At 50.0% G+C, this 18,559-nt stretch overlaps 3 protein-coding genes across 4 annotated transcripts; 2 read left to right on the forward strand and 1 right to left on the reverse strand.

Moving 5' to 3' along the window:
* Positions 1-779: 779 nt before the first annotated feature.
* On the forward strand, positions 780-4,570 carry Cyp27b1 (cytochrome P450 family 27 subfamily B member 1). Its single transcript, XM_026398473.2, has 9 exons — positions 780-965; positions 1,578-1,768; positions 2,253-2,455; positions 2,541-2,741; positions 2,827-2,999; positions 3,216-3,388; positions 3,562-3,640; positions 3,928-4,125; positions 4,457-4,570. The coding sequence occupies exons 1-9, from the start codon at positions 780-782 to the stop codon at positions 4,568-4,570; spliced, it is 1,518 nt and encodes a 505-aa protein (XP_026254258.2).
* Positions 4,571-7,375: 2,805 nt separating this feature from the next.
* On the reverse strand, positions 7,376-12,288 carry Marchf9 (membrane associated ring-CH-type finger 9). The gene is made up of 4 exons (XM_026398373.2): positions 11,510-12,288; positions 10,298-10,453; positions 9,413-9,605; positions 7,376-9,154 (listed from the first exon to the last, which is right to left on the reverse strand). The coding sequence occupies exons 1-4, from the start codon at positions 11,864-11,866 to the stop codon at positions 8,820-8,822; spliced, it is 1,041 nt and encodes a 346-aa protein (XP_026254158.1). The 5' UTR covers positions 11,867-12,288; the 3' UTR covers positions 7,376-8,819.
* A 3,320-nt stretch (positions 12,289-15,608) lies between these two features.
* Cdk4 (cyclin dependent kinase 4) lies at positions 15,609-18,517 on the forward strand. Of its 2 annotated transcripts, XM_077798311.1 has the most exons (8): positions 15,611-15,872; positions 16,300-16,536; positions 16,695-16,830; positions 16,943-17,110; positions 17,258-17,367; positions 17,720-17,770; positions 17,900-18,035; positions 18,248-18,517. In XM_077798311.1, the coding sequence occupies exons 2-8, from the start codon at positions 16,319-16,321 to the stop codon at positions 18,335-18,337; spliced, it is 909 nt and encodes a 302-aa protein (XP_077654437.1). In that variant the 5' UTR covers positions 15,611-15,872; positions 16,300-16,318; the 3' UTR covers positions 18,338-18,517. The 2 variants fall into 2 exon arrangements, with proteins under 2 accessions (XP_077654438.1, XP_077654437.1); XM_077798312.1 differs by lacking the exon at positions 16,943-17,110 and having other exon boundaries at positions 15,609-15,872.
* The last annotated feature ends 42 nt before the right edge of the window (positions 18,518-18,559 follow it).

Below are 18,559 nucleotides of genomic sequence, written 5' to 3' on the forward strand. Positions count from 1 at the left end.
GGAGACTGAGTCCGCTAGGAATTCAGAGCATGCACTCAGCCCTTGCTCATCCAACAGTCCAGAGAATTTCCAAACTTCTACTTTGCAAAAAGTTCTTTCATTTCTGTTCCTCAAACTCCAGATTCCCATGGGTAGAAAGAGAGCACTCACTGACCTAAGAGACCCCTCCTGAAGAAACAGATGAGGTGCCTGAAGCCATTTTAACCCATTAACCCACCTGCCACCTGCCTAGTATGAGTATGATACAATGGGAAAGGTAGATCCTGCTCATCTGCACAGAGAACGCAAATGTACCCCAACAAGCCAAAAATGTGGGGACAGTTACAGCCTCTACTAGGTTTCCCTTCTTTTCCTTTGTGGAGAAGCTGGAGGATGAGGAATTCCTAATGATGGCTCAATAGGGGCTTGGTTCCCTGGGGAAGTGGGAATTACCCCCAAGGTTGTCTCCTGTAATCTAAATAAATCCTAAATAACCTTTCCCCAGAAAAGACCTTTAGTTGTTGGATTAGGGCACTAACTACCAAGGAGAAACTGAGACAGGCCTCCCCTCCAACAAGGGTCATTGCAGCATGAGATCCAAAAAAGGCACAAAATTAATCGCAGACCTGCTTACTGATCTTGAGTGCTAATCTTGAACATAGACCACTCAGGAAAACGGGATTGGCTAAGAAGCTCTGAGAAGGGGTGTTGTCACTGCCTTGTCAGGGCTTAAATAGGGGTTCAGGCAAGTAGTCCAAATGCGCCAGAGAAGGGCTCTCTCGGGTTCTCTGAACTGCACCATGACCCAAACCCTCAAGTTCTCCTCCAGAGTGTTCCATCGCGTCCGCTGGGCTCCTGAGTTGGGCGCCTCCCGAGGCTCCAACTCAACGCCCGGGAGCTTGGCGGACATCCCCGGCCCCTCCATGCCTGCCTTCTTGGCTGAACTTTTCTGCAAAGGGGGACTGTCGAGACTACACGAACTGCAGGTAGGAAGGGACAAGTCTCTGTTCCTGGAGCTGGGGGAACTGGCTTTGATAACGCCAGCAAGGACGGAACATAGGACAGTTGGTGAGAATGGATGCCCATGAATTATTTAAAAAAAAAAAAAAGGCTCGATGGGACTGGGGTCGGGGAAGGTATTTCGACGAGTGCAGAATCAAGGGGTTGCCCTCAGAGCTTTCTCTCTGTACAAACGTTTCCTGACCCTGTAAGATAAGAATGCGGGAAAGGTAGTGCTGGGGATCCTCCTGCACGTTTGGCTGTAAATCTACGAGTTCACTTTCATTCGCTAGGGACTCTTCCTGAAATAGACAGCTCAGGTGGGGGAAGCTTTAGGGATTTCTCCTCCTTGGTTTTGCCCAGATGACCAAAAAGAGGTCCTGAATGTCTGCATGACACAAAATTCCTCCGTTTGGCCCACCACATTCAAACTTTCCAAGACGGTAGAGAAGGAGTTTCAAGCATTGTGGCCATATACTTAGCTGGGCACTCAAGAAACTCCTGGGTCCCAAGCCTAGTTAAGTGCGCTTGGCATTGGCACAAGCCAAACTCAGTGCCCATCCAGGGTATCCTAGTGTCTGCTGCATGGGTTTTCCCAGGTGCAGGGCGCTGCCCGCTTCGGCCCCATGTGGCTGGCCAGATTCGGGACCCTGCGCACAGTGTATTTGGCCTCCCCTGCACTCGTCGAACAGCTCCTGAGACAAGAGGGTCCTCGGCCAGAGCGTTGCAGCTTCTCGTCCTGGGCGGAGCACCGTCGCCGCCACCAGCGGGCTTGCGGACTACTTACCGCGTGAGTCCTCTCTGCCCTCAAAGCTCATACTCCTGACAGCGAGTCCTAGTGAGTTGCAACCCAATATATGCAGAGGCTTAGAGAAAGCTCCGCTGTTTCTTGCAACCTTCCAGCATCTCGGGGTTCTCCAGTCTGTTCCATCCAAACTCAGGTTGAACCCTGCTCTCGATCTCCACTCACTTCCTTATACTTAGAGACCAGAATCCTGGGAACCGAGGTAACAGCCGGAAAAGGCGAGGGTACAGAATCTGGATAGAATGTAAGATTATTTTGCTCAGGTTACCCGGGAACTCAGTCCTCCCCGCCCCCGGAGGAGGGGCGGGTAGAAAATGAGTAAAGAAGGTAGAAACATGGAAGATGGGCACAGGCAGGGGTAGCTTTTTTTTTAATCTGGAAGGAGGAGACGCAATACTTGGCCACCCCAGTCAAGCCATCTTCAGATATCCCCACCTCCTTAGTGCGCCCTCTCTCTGCACCCCTGCAGGGAAGGTGAAGAATGGCAGAAGCTCCGTAGTCTCTTGGCGCCGCTTCTCCTCCGGCCTCAAGCGGCTGCTGGCTATGCCGAAACCCTGGACAAAGTGGTCTGTGATCTTGTGCGACGACTAAGGCGCCAGAGGGGACGTGGCACCGGGCCGCCCACCCTGGTTCGGGATGTGGCGGGAGAGTTTTACAAGTTTGGACTGGAAGGTGAATGCCAAAACAAAATTAGGGGTAGGTGTGGGAGACACCCGAGCGATCTCCCAGTGCCCTTACAGCGCCCCCTCCTGGCCAGGCATAGCCGCGGTGCTACTGGGTTCTCGCCTGGGCTGCCTGGAGGCTGAAGTGCCCCCGGACACCGAGACTTTCATCCGCGCGGTAGGCTCGGTGTTTGTGTCTACGCTGTTAACCATGGCGATGCCCAGCTGGCTGCATCGCCTAGTGCCGGGACCTTGGGCCCGCCTCTGCCGAGACTGGGACCAGATGTTTGCGTTTGGTAAGACACAGAAGAGGGTTGGGAATGGGGAAAAGTACAACTTCTCAGAGGTAGTGAGGCATCAGGGTGTCTTTTCCCCATGTAGCCCAGCAGCTCGTGGAGCGGCAAGAGACCGAGGTAGCCACGATGAACCAGGGAAACCCTGAAAAGAACATGCCATCTGGGGCACACCTGACCTACTTCCTTTTCCGGGAGAAAGTGTCTGCCCAGTCCATCCTGGGGAATGTGACAGAGCTGCTACTGGCTGGAGTGGACACGGTGAGGTTCACCCTCTACCCTGAGAGACCCACTTCCGGAGTTTATCCTCCCCAGTCTCTGGTGCCACTTTTCTGCTTCAGGGAATCCCCTATGGTCATGAAGGGGCTCAATTAATCCCTTGATTTAGCACATTCTTGGCCCCAGACTGCTTCATATTCTGCCGCCTCTACTAGGCCCCATACCTAACACCTAAGATGCTCTCTCCTGCCCCTTCAGGTGTCCAACACACTCTCCTGGGCTCTCTATGAGCTCTCCCGGCATCCTGAAGTCCAGAGGGCACTCCATTCTGAGATCACAGCTACCCTGGGCCCAGGCTCCTGTGCCCACCCGCAAGCCACAGTTCTGTCCCAGCTCCCCCTGCTGAAAGCTGTGGTCAAGGAAGTACTAAGGTGAGGGGGGAGGAGAAGAGGAACTAGAGGAAAGGCTGGGGAAGCAGGGAGAAAGGAGAAAAATGGTATTCTATGGCTGGCCAAAATTGGGTTTGGAAGTTGGAGGCAATGAGAAAGAGGCTATCTCCCCTAGCCTCATCTTGCTTTTCCCTATCTTTTGCTCTGCAACCTAGACTATACCCTGTAGTACCTGGAAATTCCCGTGTTCCAGACAAAGACATTCATGTGGGTGACTACATTATCCCCAAAAATGTGAGTATAGCCTATGAAGCCCCTTTTTCTGAGCCACTCCTTACTATCTTGGGCCCCAGTCCTGTTCTCAGACACCCTTCAAACCTTCCCCTTGATCTTAATTCCTTTCTCTTGAGTACAATGAGGCAGCAGAGAAATAATTCCAAAAGTAGCCCCAAAAAACTTCCCTGTCAACCAGAACCTGACTTTATCCCAGTCCATAGATTTTCTTTTTCATAACTATCCCCACTCTACCTAACTCTTTGCTTCTGAGTCCAAACTGACAAGTTTGATTCCACTCCCACCAGACGCTGGTCTCTCTGTGTCACTATGCCACTTCAAGGGATCCTGCCCAGTTTCCAGAGCCAAACAGTTTTCGCCCAGCTCGCTGGCTGGGGGAGGGCCCAGCCCCCCACCCATTTGCATCTCTTCCCTTTGGCTTTGGCAAGCGCAGCTGCATGGGGAGACGCTTGGCTGAGCTTGAGCTTCAAATGGCTTTGGCCCAGGTAAGTGTTAGAGAGCTTATGTACCCAGACTGAGAAACTCAACCCCTCTAAACTGTGAGCTCTTGTCATATGATAAGCATAGGAAAACATGTAAAACCTGGCAGACCTAATCCTTGAAAATATGGCAATGCCATTATAGGTCTGAAGTATAAACAAGGATATTTGGACTTTTTGCCTTCTATAATCCCTTACCCTCACTGACCAAGAAGGTCCCTACTGTCCACAGATGCCACCCCAACTATTCTAACACTAATAAAGCCCTTTGCCAGTTAATCCTCCCATTATAGATTCCTTCTCACCCATGGTGATAGCCTTCTTCTTCCCTTTACAGATCTTGACCCATTTTGAGGTGCTGCCTGAGCCAGGTGCTCCTCCTGTCAGACCCATGACCAGGACTGTCCTGGTGCCCGAAAGAAGCATCAACCTACAGTTTGTGGACAGATAGTCCTTTGAAAGAGGCTGTCATCAACAATTTCTTTCATCATAGGGATTTTTTGGGCAGAAGATCAAGAGAGACACCTGTTCCCAGACAAGGCCTAACTAAGCTGAATATAATGACCGTAGCAAAGTGCAGGAGGCAGCCCTGACCCATGTGTTAAGTATGCACTTGACCTGTCTCAGTAGGTCCTGAGACAACCGCGGTCCCTCCACTTGCTTGGCCCTTTTCCTGGTCATATACAAATCCTTCAGAGCTAACTCAGATTTTAACAGGTAATCTTGGTGGCCTGAGGTAGGATTCAACTACTGCTCTTTTGGTGCTTCCACAGTGATCACTGATGCTGCTGGCTAAGTATTTCTCACAGCATGAGCAAAGAAATTGTGCATCTGCTCTGTACCTGGTTGGTCTCCCTTTAAATATGTGAGCTCTTCAAGAGAGAGGGATGAGACTTTATTTGGTCTTCATATTCCATATCAGGACCTATCTGATTAGGTGACAAAACACACATTCTCATATTGAAATTGGACCATGTAGAGAAGGGATAAACAGCTTACCAGGCTATGTCTACCCCTCTTCCTTCCTTCATCTTGCCCCAAGAAGATGAATCTGCCCTAGACTGGTTTATGATTAAAAAAAAAAAAAAAAAAACAAAAAAAAAAAAAAAAACCTTGGCTCTCTAGTCACTTTTTCTTCTTTTTCTTTGAAACAGTGTCTTACTATGCTGCCCATGCTGGCCTTGAACTCATGATCCTCCTGCCTCAGCCTCCCAAGTAGCTGGTATTACACGTGTACACTACCATGCCCGGCCTCTCTGGTCATCACTTAATTCCCAGGCAGAGATATCTTTGGGCCAGTCTTGTTTTATTTTTTATATTGAAAATTTTTAATATTCTTAAGTTTTCAAATAAAAGAATCCAAATGTTTTACCCTTGACTTTTGACTAAATCTTCTCTTACTCTCACTTCCTGCAAGACCCTGATCCCCATCTCCTTCCTTGGATTTTCAGATCCCAGGAATGACTGCCAAAGCAATGGGAGGTCTGGGTCCCTGGAAGAGTGATTTGCGTTCCAAAGCCTGACATGTTTCTGTCTGCAGTGGGAACAGCCAAGTCTAGTCTTGCTTTCAGTAAGAGGTCAAGGGGGTGGTAGTGAAAAGTAATTGTAGGAGCTGAGTTTAAAATGGGTTGGGGAGCTAGGCAGAGACAGCTGACTCTTTGGTGAGAGAAGTCTTTTGGAACCTGAACTACCAGAATTGAAGGATATCCTAAACTGCTACTCTGGAAACAAATTACTACAAGATAGTTTGCTTCAGAGAAAGAGGGTCATAGGAAGGGAAATGTGGAGTCTGACAGCATGAAAGTTGAGTGGGAGAGTGGCCAGAAGCCTGGGGCATGCAGTAGGAACACTGGAATGGGCAGAAGGAGCTAGTTTCTTAGTCAGCATTCTGGCCCCCGAGAGACTGGACACAGTATTCCTCTTGTAATGTGTGCAGGTTAACTCATCTTCCATCCAGATAAAACTCTCAACACCCTATGCAGCTCCTCTGCATTCCAAATTACCCTTCCCTTGTTAGGGCTTGCCCCTTTCTCCTGTCCTTCCCCCCATTCCAATTACTTGGGTGTTGGTGAAATTTCATTTCACATGTCTTTCTCCTCTGCATTTCCTCTGCCCCATCTTAGACATGGCTCCCTGACCACAGAAACTCCATTAACCATCGGACCTTCTGTGGAGGGAACAAATCATGCAAGATCTACGAAAGGGCATGGTATGCCCAATGCCTTGTGCAAAGACCCAAGAGACCCCTCCTCTCAACTCCCTTCTCTACTTAGTCTCCACTTGTATTCCCTTATCACCAAACCCAACTTAAACCTAAAATGACCTGATTTTTAGTACAGTTAAGCTTTAATAAAGCCTAGCCTACTATTGGGCTTTTTGCCCTGGAATCAGTGATAAGACTTCTACCTACCCATACTCTTTCTCAGGTAAGAAGGAATGAACAATTGAAGAGGACAGCAGTGCTCATGATCTTTTTCTTGGAAAAGGATCTCTTTAAGTTAGAAAAAGGGAAAGAGAGGACACCACATTGACCTGGTCCCAACCCCCATCTACAGACCTTCATTGGTGCTGAAGGAGAGGGAAAAATACTATCACTGTGCCTGGCTATAGGACCCAGGGTGGAAATGGAGATTGTGTAAGCATGCCTATTATTACTGGATGTGTCTAAGTTTCTATATAGCTCAGGCTCTGCACAGAAATTCCATGTATGTCACTGAGCCCTATGGGCCAGTATGAGTATTAGTAGTCACTCTGATTTCTAGCTCTCATGTAGCCCCCACCAGCTCTTCTGTGAATAGTCTATCTATAAAGTTTGGCCCTCTGTTCCCTCAGGTGGAGGCAAAGAGGGATATATCCTTAGGGAAAGTTTCCCACTGAAAGATGGAGGGATTGGCCTCAGTTCTCTCTCTGTTCTGATCTCCTCAGAACTTGGAAGTGATATGCTTCCACATTCCAAGGTGAATCAGACCCCAGTTCAGCTTTGATTCCTATACTTCCAAGTGCATCTGTATCCCAGCACCATGGACAGCACCCGGAACCCTTTCTGGAGAGGATCAAGGTTTCCTGCCCAAGGATATGTGGGCCTTTAGAAGAGAATAATTTTCTCCAAAGCACCGCAAGTGAGGAGGAAGCACAGAATCTTCCCTAAGAGAAGGACCAATAATAAGAAAGGCCTCTGGATCTGACTTTAGCAATGTAAGAAGGAATTATTTTAATGTTGATGAATGGTTCACTTGAAAGACACCATCATTCATATAATACACAATCCCCAGGCCTCAGGAGAAAGGTACCAGGCTTTGGATTGACCCATTTTCTTTTTCAGTGCTGGGGATGGAACCCAAATTTCCCATAGAGCCCTCTCTATGCTTCTGCCTCCAAGAACAATACTTTCCACTTAATACTACTAACTGGGCAAACCAGGATCAGACCTGTGATCCTGAACTGCCATCAAAATAGGTCGGGGGGACTCCCTCCATGGGTCCATATTCACTTCATACCACTTTTCTGAGGAAGCACAGTACCTGAGAAGAATAGAATTCAGATGACCTCCAGAATAAGATGGACATCTCCAACCTTTCCCCACCACCAGGCTCTAACGTTCAGAGAGAGAGGGTCTGAAGAGTTCTCAAGCAAGTGCTATACCCCTGAACTACATCCTTGGCCCAAGGAGTTCTTATTCTTACAAACAACCACCATCCTTCACATTTGCAGTGTCTATTACCCATCATGTTTCCATATCTATTATATCACTCAAAACAAAATTCCAAGGTTCTGTGCAACTCCTGATGAAAAACACATTTTGGAATTTGTTATACCAGTTACTATTTGAAATAAATGAACCATCAACTAGTCTAGAAATATTTATGCCATTGTTGATTTTCTTTGCAATGGCATCCAACCTGTCCCTCGTTTATCCTCATTCCAACTCTATGAGGTAGACAGGAAAACTATAGCTTAGAGATTTTTTCCTAAATCACACAACTTAAAGGTGGCAGGTCTACCCTCCTTAGATAGCATTGAGCACTGCCATCTAGCAGCCAAAGTGACTTATTCTCTAGCAAGTGGGAGTCACAACTTCAACTCAGAACCCACTGCTGCATTTAGAATTTGCAACATGTGAACAGAAGCCTCCCAGCCCTCCAGAAAACCCCCAGATGAGAAAGGAGTCTCCACGTGCATATAAATGATTCTTTATGCCCTTCCCCCATGCAATGGGGGATGGAGCAGGGGGAAGTCCCCCGCCCTCATGCAGGGAACGGGAGGTCAATGTATACTAGTCTTATTGCCAGATGCCCTGTGGCCATGGGATGGGGAATGGGGGTCTACAGCCCCTTTCTTCTGGCATCGGTCCCCCTTTGCCAAGTCACCATGGTGGAGCTGGGGTGAGGGGGGGCTGGAGGCCCTAGGAGCTGAGGTAAAGACGGTTCTTTCCAGGGAAGAAAAGCTGCTCTCCCCACCTGCCCACTGACCATCTCAGGATGAGTATGAGGAGCTGTCAATGGTGGCTAGAATGTCATCCAGGTGTCTACTCAGTGGGCAGTAGAGAACAGACAATGTCTCCAGCCTGAGGCTGCCCACAAAGATCCTCAGTGGTGGGGGCCACTGCCCCAAACACCTTGTCCAGGTGGTTCCTCCAGCAGCCATGAGAGCTTGTGTCTGGCTGATGCATTGACTTAAGATCCCTGCTTTTGGAATCCAGATCAGACGGTGGTGACCCTCATGACAACTTCTCGACCAGAATGGGAGCTGGAACGGGCATCTGGTGGCCGCAGCTGTCCAAGGAGGTGCAGGATTGTATAACCACAGCGCTGAGGCAAGAGCGTCCGCATGCGCTGGGCAGCTGGGGGACGGCTGGTAGCCCCAGTGGGGGGGCCCGTCCGTGAGGTCCTAGGGCCTGGCTTCCCTGCTGTCCCTCCCCCTGCATCTCCTCCTATGTCTTTTGTCTTGTCATAATTCAGCACCTTCCACTGCTGGTTCACTGCCTGCCAGCGCTTGAAGATTCGGTAGACAGAAGAGCCTTCATGAACGATGAGGCCTGAACAAGAAGGATAAAAAATCTGGGATCAACTGCTGTTGAGACCAAGGCCAAAGGTCCTTAAAACACACATAACAGAGTGAGAAGACACAGCTGCAAAGGATCCTGAAGAAGCAGGGAAGGGAGGGATATCAGGATACCTCTAAGGACACCAATGGCAGAAAACAAAGCCATGAAACTGAGGGGATAGACAGAAAAGTTAAGTGAGTGACTAAAAGGAAGATGCTAAGCACATAAGGGAGAGAGAGGTGCCCTCACCTATGCAGACAACATCCATGAAGCCGTACATGCCGTAACAGATCTGAAAGAGCAGATCTTGTCGTTGCCACTTGGCTGAAGGGCTGAGTGAGGACCAGATAAGCCAGGAGATGCTGGCGACGAGGAAGAGCGAGCCCAGAACTATGGCTGCAATCTGGACTTTCTCGATGACTGTCAGGGAGATGGCCTGCCACTGTGTAAGAGAAAAGACTCCAAATGGTCACAGAAAGGGACAGAGGACTGGGTAATGGGCAATCCTGAAAAGGAGGAGGCTCCAGGGGCCTTTTCTACATCCTTTAGGTAGGATTTACATCTGTCTTCTCTGTGCCTTAATCAAACCTAAAATGTGACACTCACATGACACTATTTATCTGTCTTATTTTACAAAGGCAGAATCAGGCAAGTGCTCTAAAGCCAAAACATCTAGGTATAAATTCCAAATCTTAACTCTATTCCTTACTGGTTGAATAACCTTATGCAAGTTTTTAAATCCCTTTGTGCATCAGGGTTCTCATCTGTAAATTGGGGGAAAATGTATCTTAATTAATAGGATTATTATTAAGCTTAAAAGAATTAAAGAGTTAAGGTATAACCACACTTGATAAACAGAAAATACTGCATTTGCTATCATTATCATCATCAACAACTTTCTTTTCCTTTTCTGTTGTCCCAGTGCCTGAAGCAGTGTCTGGAATACAAGTGGCACCCAATAAATGTCTTTGTGAATAAATGAATAAATGAAGAAAGGATTTACAGACAGGAAACTTCCATAATGGTGGGGAGGAGTGTCTTTGGAAAAAAAAGAGTAAATGAGATAAAATAGGCTCCCTGATCCCTATAGTAGAAAGGCCTTCCCCCATTCTGAGTCCACTCTTTGCACCTCACCTGCAATGGGTTCTTGGTGCTGATCGCCAGGACCTGGTACTTGAAGTAGCAGAGTTCACAGCTCCAGGAGCCCCTCTCACTGATCCAGCGGATGAGGCAGGGCTGGTGAGTGCAGCGCACCGATCCGTCACAGCGGCAGGGGCTCAGGAGCTCCCCCTGGAGGAAGTGTGAGGAAAGGCCCTGTCAGTCATCACCATCCCACCTGATTCTGTGCTCCTGTTGAGGGAAACCTCTTAAATTCAGACCTGGACTAGGGAGGTAGCTCAGTAGTAGAGCGCTTATTTAATATGTGTGAGGCCCTAGGTTTGATCCCCAAAAGTGGGGGGAAAAAGACAAAACCCCCTCAGGTCTTTCACCCAACACTGGGCAAAAGGCTAACGCTGCAGCAGAAAAGAAGGAAGTTAGAGTTCAACAAACACTTCCCATACTAAAGTAATGCGGTATAGGGGTTAGAGGTAAGTCTAGGCCTTCTCTTTTCCTAGAACTTGCAAAAGGTAGTTTTCAATATTTCCTAGAGGGAAGGCTTTGCTCTAGGATGCGGAGGGACAGAAGAGTGAGAGTTTCTGAACCATGGTTTCCTTCCCCCATCCTTTCATTGTAAAGTACAGCATTTCATAGATATGATGGAGACTAGAATGGATTATTGGTCTTCATTTCCACAAGGGTAACTCTTGAAGGTGGGAGTGAAGCATGTTCCCCTTTAGTCAAGGAATCATTTCTCATTACACAGAGACACCCTCTGGCACTATCCCGGGACAACTTTGCCCATAAAATTTAACAAAGGCGGCTCTTTGGAATAAGAAAGTTGCAGAATGTGAAGTGAAAAGTGCCCCAGCGGGAGAAATAGTGAGGCAAGGTTCTAGTTTGGTCCCTCCTCTGAAGATGGGAACAGATGCATTCTCCATAGGTCCCCTCAGTCAATGGCGACCCTGGCTAAGGGGAGCAGGAGACAATGCTGTCCCCATTAATGGGAGAGAGGAATCATGACCTCTCCCAGGAAAAAGCCCCACCTCTTCCTAAGGACCCCCGCCACCCCAACCTAAACACACTCTCCAGGAATCTCCAGCCAGCTGCCCCACCTCGCCCTATTCCCACCCAGGTCCTGGGTCCCGCCCAGCCTCCTCAGGCCCCGCCCCCTGCTCACGGTCCCGCCGGACAGCCCAGGTGCGCGCCCCCCACCCCTCCCTGCCCAGCCAGGTGCCCAGGCCTGACCTGCTCTGGGCCCTGGAAGCAGATCCGGCACTGAGGGGTTCGGAGTCCGCTATCCAGGCTGCTGCTGAGCGACAGGGCATCCAGTGCGCCCGGGGGTGGTGGTGGCGGCGCGGGCGGTGGCGGGGGTCCGGTCCGCGGCTCCTTGTCCCCGGCCAGGCCCCGGGCCCGCGGCTCCGACCCGTAGTACTCCTCCTCGTCGCCGTCGCCGTCCCGGGTGGAGCAGCCGGCGAAAGGCGCCCAGCCGCAGCCGCCTCCCCCGCCCCCCCGGGGCTGCGGCTCGGCCCGGGGCCGCCCCCCGCCCGTCAGCACCAGCAGCTTCAGCTCGTTCAGGAACATGCGGAGCCGAGACTTGAGCATCGTCCGGGCGCCGGGGGGCGGGGGGCGGCGTGCAAGGGGGGCTCTTGGGCGGCGGGGGGAAGGGAAGGGACAAGGCCGGGAAGGGGGCGCGCGCTGGAGAGCCGAGCCGGGCTGGGGTCTTCCGGGCCTGCAAACGCCTTTCACTGCTGACACCACCCGGGCTCCGGGGCTCGCGAGGCCGAGAGGGCTGGTGGCCCAGGGGCGGCAGGGTAGGCAACCATGACCGGGGCAGGGGGCGGGGAGGGGGGCTCAGGGTGCCGCGCCCTGCGGGTCCGGGTCCGGAGCGGGCCGGGCCCCCGGGGTTACGCGCCCGGGTCCTCCTGCGGCGGGGCCGCCCCCCATCGCCGTCCTCCGGCCCCAGTCCCGCTCCGGCTCCCGGATCCGGCTCGGCTCGGCCCGTGCGCTCGGCGGTGGCAAATGGCGGCTCCTTCCGGCGGCGGCGGCGGCGGCGGAGACCCCCCCGGAGCGGCGGGCGGGCGGGGCGGGCGGGGCGGGAGCCGGGGAGCCGGTGAGGGATGGAGGGAGGGGCGGGGAGGGAGAGAAGGAGAAGGGGCCGCGGCTGCGCATCCCCGCCCTGCCCCACACGAGCAGGTGTCCCCAGGGGCGGGGCGAGTGTGCTAGCCCCGGCAGGGGAGGGAGGGGAGTGGCCGAGGAAGGGGAGTGTGCACATGGGTAGGAGAATAGGTGTGTGTATGGGAGTGGGTGTGTGTGCCAGAGAGAATGTAAGAAAAGGTAAGTGCTGAAAGAAAGCAGGTGTACGGGGGAGAGGTTTATGCGAAATGCGAGTGTGCACAGAGCTGAGCAACGTCTGAGGTTGAGCAAGGGATTGACTCAAGCAATAAACACTCTTATGCAAAAGACTGAAAAGTGTGCTAGGCATTGGACTGTAAAAGAGAGCTGTGTGTGTAAGGAATGAAATCGGATTATGAGAGAAACAGAAGCGTATCATTGTAACCATTGTAACACGTCAGGGAGGTGAATGAGCAAGACAAATAGTAGTGCCAAAGGGATGGGAGTATATTTCCCGATACCTTCTTGCCCTCACCTCCACTACACTGAAAGACAGACACACACACACACACTCTCTCTCTCTTCTCTCTCTCTCTCTCTCTCTCTCTCTCTCTCTCTCACACACACACACACACACACACACACACACACACACACACATAGAGCCCTTTGTTTTTATGGGGGCCCTGAGCCTGAGAAACAATTCTCCCCAATCCCTTCTTTCTTTTCTTTTTTTTCTTCCTGTTTTACACTTAACATCCTCCCTCTCACCCCTTTTGCAAAGCTGAGGGAAAAGAGATTCCAGGGGAGCCCACTGGGTCAAACATGCTGGGAAAAAATTAATTAGTAAAAGAGTAATTAACAGGAGAAAGGAGGAGATGGAGCCAGGGACAGACTGCCAAATTAAGGCTCCCAACAGAAAGTGACAGAGAAGAGGCAATGTTTTTATGAAGTATTCAAATGTTTTGGATGGACAAATGAATGAATCAGAAAAAGAGGCTGGGAATCAGGCAGACATAGAGGATAGTTTCTGTTTTAGAGACAATAAGCTGCAGTAGTCTTAGTAGGGGGAAGGTAAGGGAACTAGTATATAAAGGGAGTTTGACAAACTTGCAGACATTTAGCTTAGACTTCCAGAAGCCATATAAACCAACCATCCCTAGCAAGGAAGCCAATAAAATATTTACCTCTCCAGCCTGGGCATGGGAGGTGTTTGTTGTTGTTTTGTGTTTTTGCAGTTTGAACCCAGGAACCCATTACTACCTAGGTACATCCACAGTCGTGTGTGTGTGTGTGTGTGTGTGTGTGTATGTGTGTGTGTGTGTGTGTGTATGTGTGTGTGTGTGTGTGTGTAATTATTATTATTTTTTAAAACAGGGTCTAAGTTGGCTAGGCTAGCCTCAAACTTTCCATCCTCCTGCTCACTATGGTGGCAAATACCTATAATTCTACTGTGGAGGTTTTTCTTTTGAGTGTCCCAGGTGCCCTTGCCAGCAAGGGCCCAGAGCTGCAACAGAATGGAAAGCAAGAAGAAATCTATAGCAACATGTCTTCCTATTTTACCCTGAATCATGGCTTACATTTCTCTTTATATGAACTCTTACATTGTTAGCCAGATAATTAGGGAAATTACAAATTTGGATAAAAGAAGTGGCAAATGCAAATGATAATAAAATAGTTACAGACTTTAGGGCTAGGGGTGCAGTTCAGTGGTAGAGAACATGCTTACCATTCCAAGCCCTTAGGTTCAATTCCCCAGCAACCAACCACCCCATTTTTTTTTTTGCCGGTACTGGGGATTGACCCAAGACCTTGCACATGCTAGGCAAGTGCTCTACCACTGAGCTATATCCCCAGCCCCCCAAAAAATAATTTTTATATGGTTCCATATTTTAGATAAATTCCCACAAATGGGATAGTAATCCCTTAGTCCCACACTCCCAAAGAGCTCAAAGATAATAAAGTTGGAGTTAATAATACAAGAGAAGTCAGAGATGGGCTGGCACTGTAGCTCAGTGGCAAAGGGCTTACTTAGCAGGTGTGAGGCACTGGGTTCAATCCTTAGCACCACATAAAAATAAACAAAATAAAGGCATGCTGCCCATCTACAACTACAAAAAAAATTTTTAAAGAGAAGTCAGAGAAATCTTCCTCTATCTAGGTGTATGTGGACAGGAACCTTTTGAAAACAACAACTACTACTTCTGGGCAGGGATAAGGGGTAAGAAAGCTGCACTGGGAGAAGAGAGGGAAGCACAATGATCTGAGTAGTCATAAGGTTTGCAGAGGGGCACAAGTCATTCTCATATTATGTAGTGGTCTGTGGGGAGGATGACTTCCTTAGACATGCACACCCCTATATCTACCTGTCTGTATACAACACACACATCACAGAACCGCAGAATCTTAGTGCTGAAAAGAACTTTTCAGGTCAAGTATTCCAGTTCAGCTCATCCATAACTGTCTCTGCCAAGTGACATCTAGTCTCTGGCTTTAACACCCCCTAGGAGGTTTGGGAGATGGGAAGAGGGGAGGGAATTACCTTGCCACTCTTCCTATTAGATTATTGTATTATCTCCTGTCCATTTTTAAGTCCTGGAAATTGACATGGAAATTTTAAGACATGGAAATTGTCTACTCTATTTTATAAGATCACACGATTGGCTACATCTTTATAGACAGCCTTATCACTACTTCGGAGAGCTAGTGACTGAGATGGCAAAACCTAACCAAAACAAAAAAACCACCTACAAACTGGAAGCAAGCACTTTATAAAATTTTGTTGAATGAATGAGTGAAACAAAGACCCAAATGAGAATCTGTTTTCCCATGGCGATGGAGCGAAAAGATGACAACACCACCTCTAGTACTCGGATCCCTCATCCTCACACGGACCACAACCTGGCCACCAACAAGGAAGAGACTGAGAGACAAGCAAGAGCCTGGAGTAGCGCTCAGGTTCGGCCTTCAGCCAGGAGTTGAAAGCTGGGTGGCCCAGGTTGCCATGGCACCGCTTTGGGCTCCACCCTCCCTCGCCCCCGTGCGCCCCCCCTCCACAGACCGGGTTTTGTCAGCCAGTCATGTGTCTCGCTGCGTAACCACACCTCTGCTCCTCCGAGCAATGTTAAGCGGTCACGTGTGATAGCAACAGGTCACGTGGCTACCGTCGCCCCTCGGCCCCCTTCCCTCATCACTCCCCTCCCCTCATCGCCCCCCTCTCAAAGAGGCTCCGACGGACCCTCTGCGCATGGGTAGCAGTCACGTGTCCCGAACGTCCGGCGTTCGCCCCTCCCTCCCCGTTTCCGCGCGCCTATTTGGCAGCTGGTCACATGGTGAGGGTGGGGGAGAGGGGGCCTCTCTAGCCTGCGGCCTGTGTCTACGGTCCCGCCCGTAACGTCCAGCTGCCTCGGACGGAGCTCGCGTGTATGGCGCCGAAGAAACCGGCTCCGGGGTCCCGATAACGGGCCTGCCCTCGTAGCTCTTGGTCTGCAGTGAGGTAAATGCAGCCACTTCTCAGGAATGGGGGCCAGTCCCCGCCCCCCAAGACTTCCGATGCGTGCGCCTGGCGGGCTGCTTTTGGAAGGGTCGCCCAAGGGCGGGAAGTGGGGCCTTTGTGGTGGTGGAAAGGTGTAACTTTAGGGACTGGGGTGTAAAATCGTCGATGCTAGATGTGCCATGTGTGATCTCCTTTGTGCACAGCACAGTGGTCCCCAAGAGAAAAGCGTATATTTTTCTTTCAGTTTCACGTGGCCAGAGGAGTTGCTGGTAGAGTCATTGTGTTACCTGAGCGCGGCCTCTGGACTGTTGGGAAGGGGATGGGATGCTGATGATGGTGTTCATGTGGGAATCGCTTTACTGCTACATGCTGCTATCATCCTAACTCTGGAAGGACATTTTAATGGTAGATGTCTCTGTGATTGTAGGGTCTCCTCTTATCTGAGAATGGCTACCTCACGATATGAGCCAGTGGCTGAAATTGGTGTCGGTGCCTATGGGACGGTGTACAAAGCCCGTGATCCCCACAGTGGCCACTTTGTGGCCCTCAAGAGTGTGAGAGTCCCCAATGGAGGAGGAGCTGGAGGGGGCCTTCCCATCAGCACAGTTCGTGAGGTGGCCTTATTGAGGCGTCTGGAGGCTTTTGAACATCCCAATGTTGTCCGGTGAGAAGAAGGTGGAAGGGTGGGAGTGGCAGTAAGGGAAGAGACAACCTTTAAGTGGGATGCGTGGTCAGAAAAAAAGTGGGGAACCTGAGAGAATATGGGAAACTGTTATCAGATCAAAGGGGATTGAGCAATATGTGACCATTTATTCTGGCCAGGCTGATGGATGTCTGTGCCACTTCCCGGACCGACCGTGAAATCAAGGTGACCCTAGTGTTTGAGCATGTTGACCAAGACTTAAGGACCTATTTAGACAAGGCACCACCACCAGGCTTGCCAGCCGAGACCATCAAGGTGAGTATTGTGGGTAGATCTTGAGAGATGGATTGGGATCTATGTTTAGAGCTTGGAATTTCAGGTATGGTGTCTGTTTCCAGTGAGTCTGTACCTCCCCCTTCCAAACCAGGATCTGATGCGCCAGTTTTTAAGAGGCCTAGATTTTCTTCATGCCAATTGCATCGTTCATCGGGACCTGAAGCCAGAAAATATTCTGGTGACAAGTGGTGGGACAGTCAAGCTGGCTGACTTTGGCCTGGCCAGAATATACAGCTACCAGATGGCCCTTACACCTGTGGTCAGTAGAAAGATGGGAGCTAAAATGGGTTCTGGTTGGTGGTAAGAGAGTATGTATAGTATTTGAGAAGTTCTGTGCTTCATGTCTTCAGTCACACAGTTGTGATTCATAACTAGGAGCACCCTCACCCACTCCTGTTCCCTTTAGGTTGTTACACTCTGGTACCGTGCTCCCGAAGTTCTTCTGCAGTCTACATATGCAACCCCTGTGGACATGTGGAGCGTTGGCTGTATCTTTGCAGAGATGTTTCGTCGGAAGTATGGAACCCCAGAATCCTAAACTATCGAATTCTCCAAACCTTTTATTCATCAGCCATTATCTATATATACCATTCCCATATTTTCCCCCCATGCCCATTGATCCCCTTAGTGCTGGGGATCAAAACTAGTGCCTTGTGTGTGCTTGGCAAGCATTCTGCCACTAAGCTATGTCCCCAGTCCACTCTGCCCTTTGTTTTACTTGAATATTACGGACCACCTTTATAACCAGAGACACTGAAATTTCCTGGAGTTAGTAATTTACTATCACTGTTCGTTTTGAACCGCTTAACACTAGTCATTCCACTACTTTCTTTGAAAATGATCACTACTTAAATCTTTTTCACCTCAGGCCTCTCTTCTGTGGAAACTCTGAAGCTGACCAGTTGGGCAAAATCTTTGAGTAAGTACCCAACAAGGAGAAAATGAATTTCCCATTTTGAGTCCTATTTCTGCTGAGCTCTAGATAGCAACAGGCTCTTTCCCTGGGGAACTGGAAAAGGTCCTGACCAGATTTCTTCTGTCCCCACAGCCTGATCGGGCTGCCTCCAGAGGATGACTGGCCCCGAGATGTATCTCTACCCCGAGGAGCCTTTCCCCCAAGAGGACCTCGCCCGGTGCAGTCAGTGGTACCTGAGATGGAGGAGTCTGGAGCTCAGTTGCTGCTGGTACAAGTAACAGGCATGGGGTGGGATTGGGATGAGAAATGTAGTAGGTAAGAACCCAGATCATTGTAGTTCATGAGACCTTATTGGTGGATGGGCTGCAGTTATTACTGCTGTGAATGGCCAGAAAGGGGCATAGAAGTAGCTCATCCCAGGATGTTGGAGGTGCGGGGTTTTTTCCCCCATAGCTTTCTAACCTTTGCCTCTCCCCTTAGGAAATGCTGACTTTTAACCCACACAAGCGAATCTCTGCCTTCCGAGCCCTGCAGCACTCTTATCTACATAAGGAAGATGATCCAGAGTGAGCATTGGAGTGGCTGCCACAGAAGGAAGAGATGATGCCATTTTCCCTCTTCTGGACACTTGAGTGGAGAAAACGCCATTGAGAAGGCGACCTCTGCCTTTCTCTCTGAGGCTGTGAAGACTCCTCCAACTTTTTACAGAGAATTTTTTGCTGCCTTAATGAAATTTTTTACTCACCCTTCCTTTTGAGGCTTATCCTTCTCCTGCCCCCGCTCCCATTTCTA

The sequence above is a fragment of the Urocitellus parryii genome, chromosome 5 (assembly GCF_045843805.1).
Source record: "Urocitellus parryii isolate mUroPar1 chromosome 5, mUroPar1.hap1, whole genome shotgun sequence".
NCBI lineage: Eukaryota > Metazoa > Chordata > Mammalia > Rodentia > Sciuridae > Urocitellus > Urocitellus parryii.

Coding starts and splice junctions, on each gene's coding strand:
- Cyp27b1 (XM_026398473.2), top strand. CDS start 780: ATGACCCAAACCCTCAAGTTCTCCTCCAGAGTGTTCCATCGCGTCCGC. Junction 966..1,577: donor CGAGACTACACGAACTGCAG/GTAGGAAGGGAC, acceptor GGGTTTTCCCAG/GTGCAGGGCGCTGCCCGCTT. Junction 2,742..2,826: donor GGACCAGATGTTTGCGTTTG/GTAAGACACAGA, acceptor TTCCCCATGTAG/CCCAGCAGCTCGTGGAGCGG.
- Marchf9 (XM_026398373.2), bottom strand. CDS start 11,866: ATGCTCAAGTCTCGGCTCCGCATGTTCCTGAACGAGCTGAAGCTGCTG. Junction 10,454..11,509: donor GCTTCCAGGGCCCAGAGCAG/GTCAGGCCTGGG, acceptor CACTTCCTCCAG/GGGGAGCTCCTGAGCCCCTG. Junction 9,155..9,412: donor CATGGATGTTGTCTGCATAG/GTGAGGGCACCT, acceptor CTTCTTGTTCAG/GCCTCATCGTTCATGAAGGC.
- Cdk4 (XM_077798311.1), top strand. CDS start 16,319: ATGGCTACCTCACGATATGAGCCAGTGGCTGAAATTGGTGTCGGTGCC. Junction 16,831..16,942: donor TGCCAGCCGAGACCATCAAG/GTGAGTATTGTG, acceptor CTTCCAAACCAG/GATCTGATGCGCCAGTTTTT. Junction 17,111..17,257: donor AGATGGCCCTTACACCTGTG/GTCAGTAGAAAG, acceptor TGTTCCCTTTAG/GTTGTTACACTCTGGTACCG.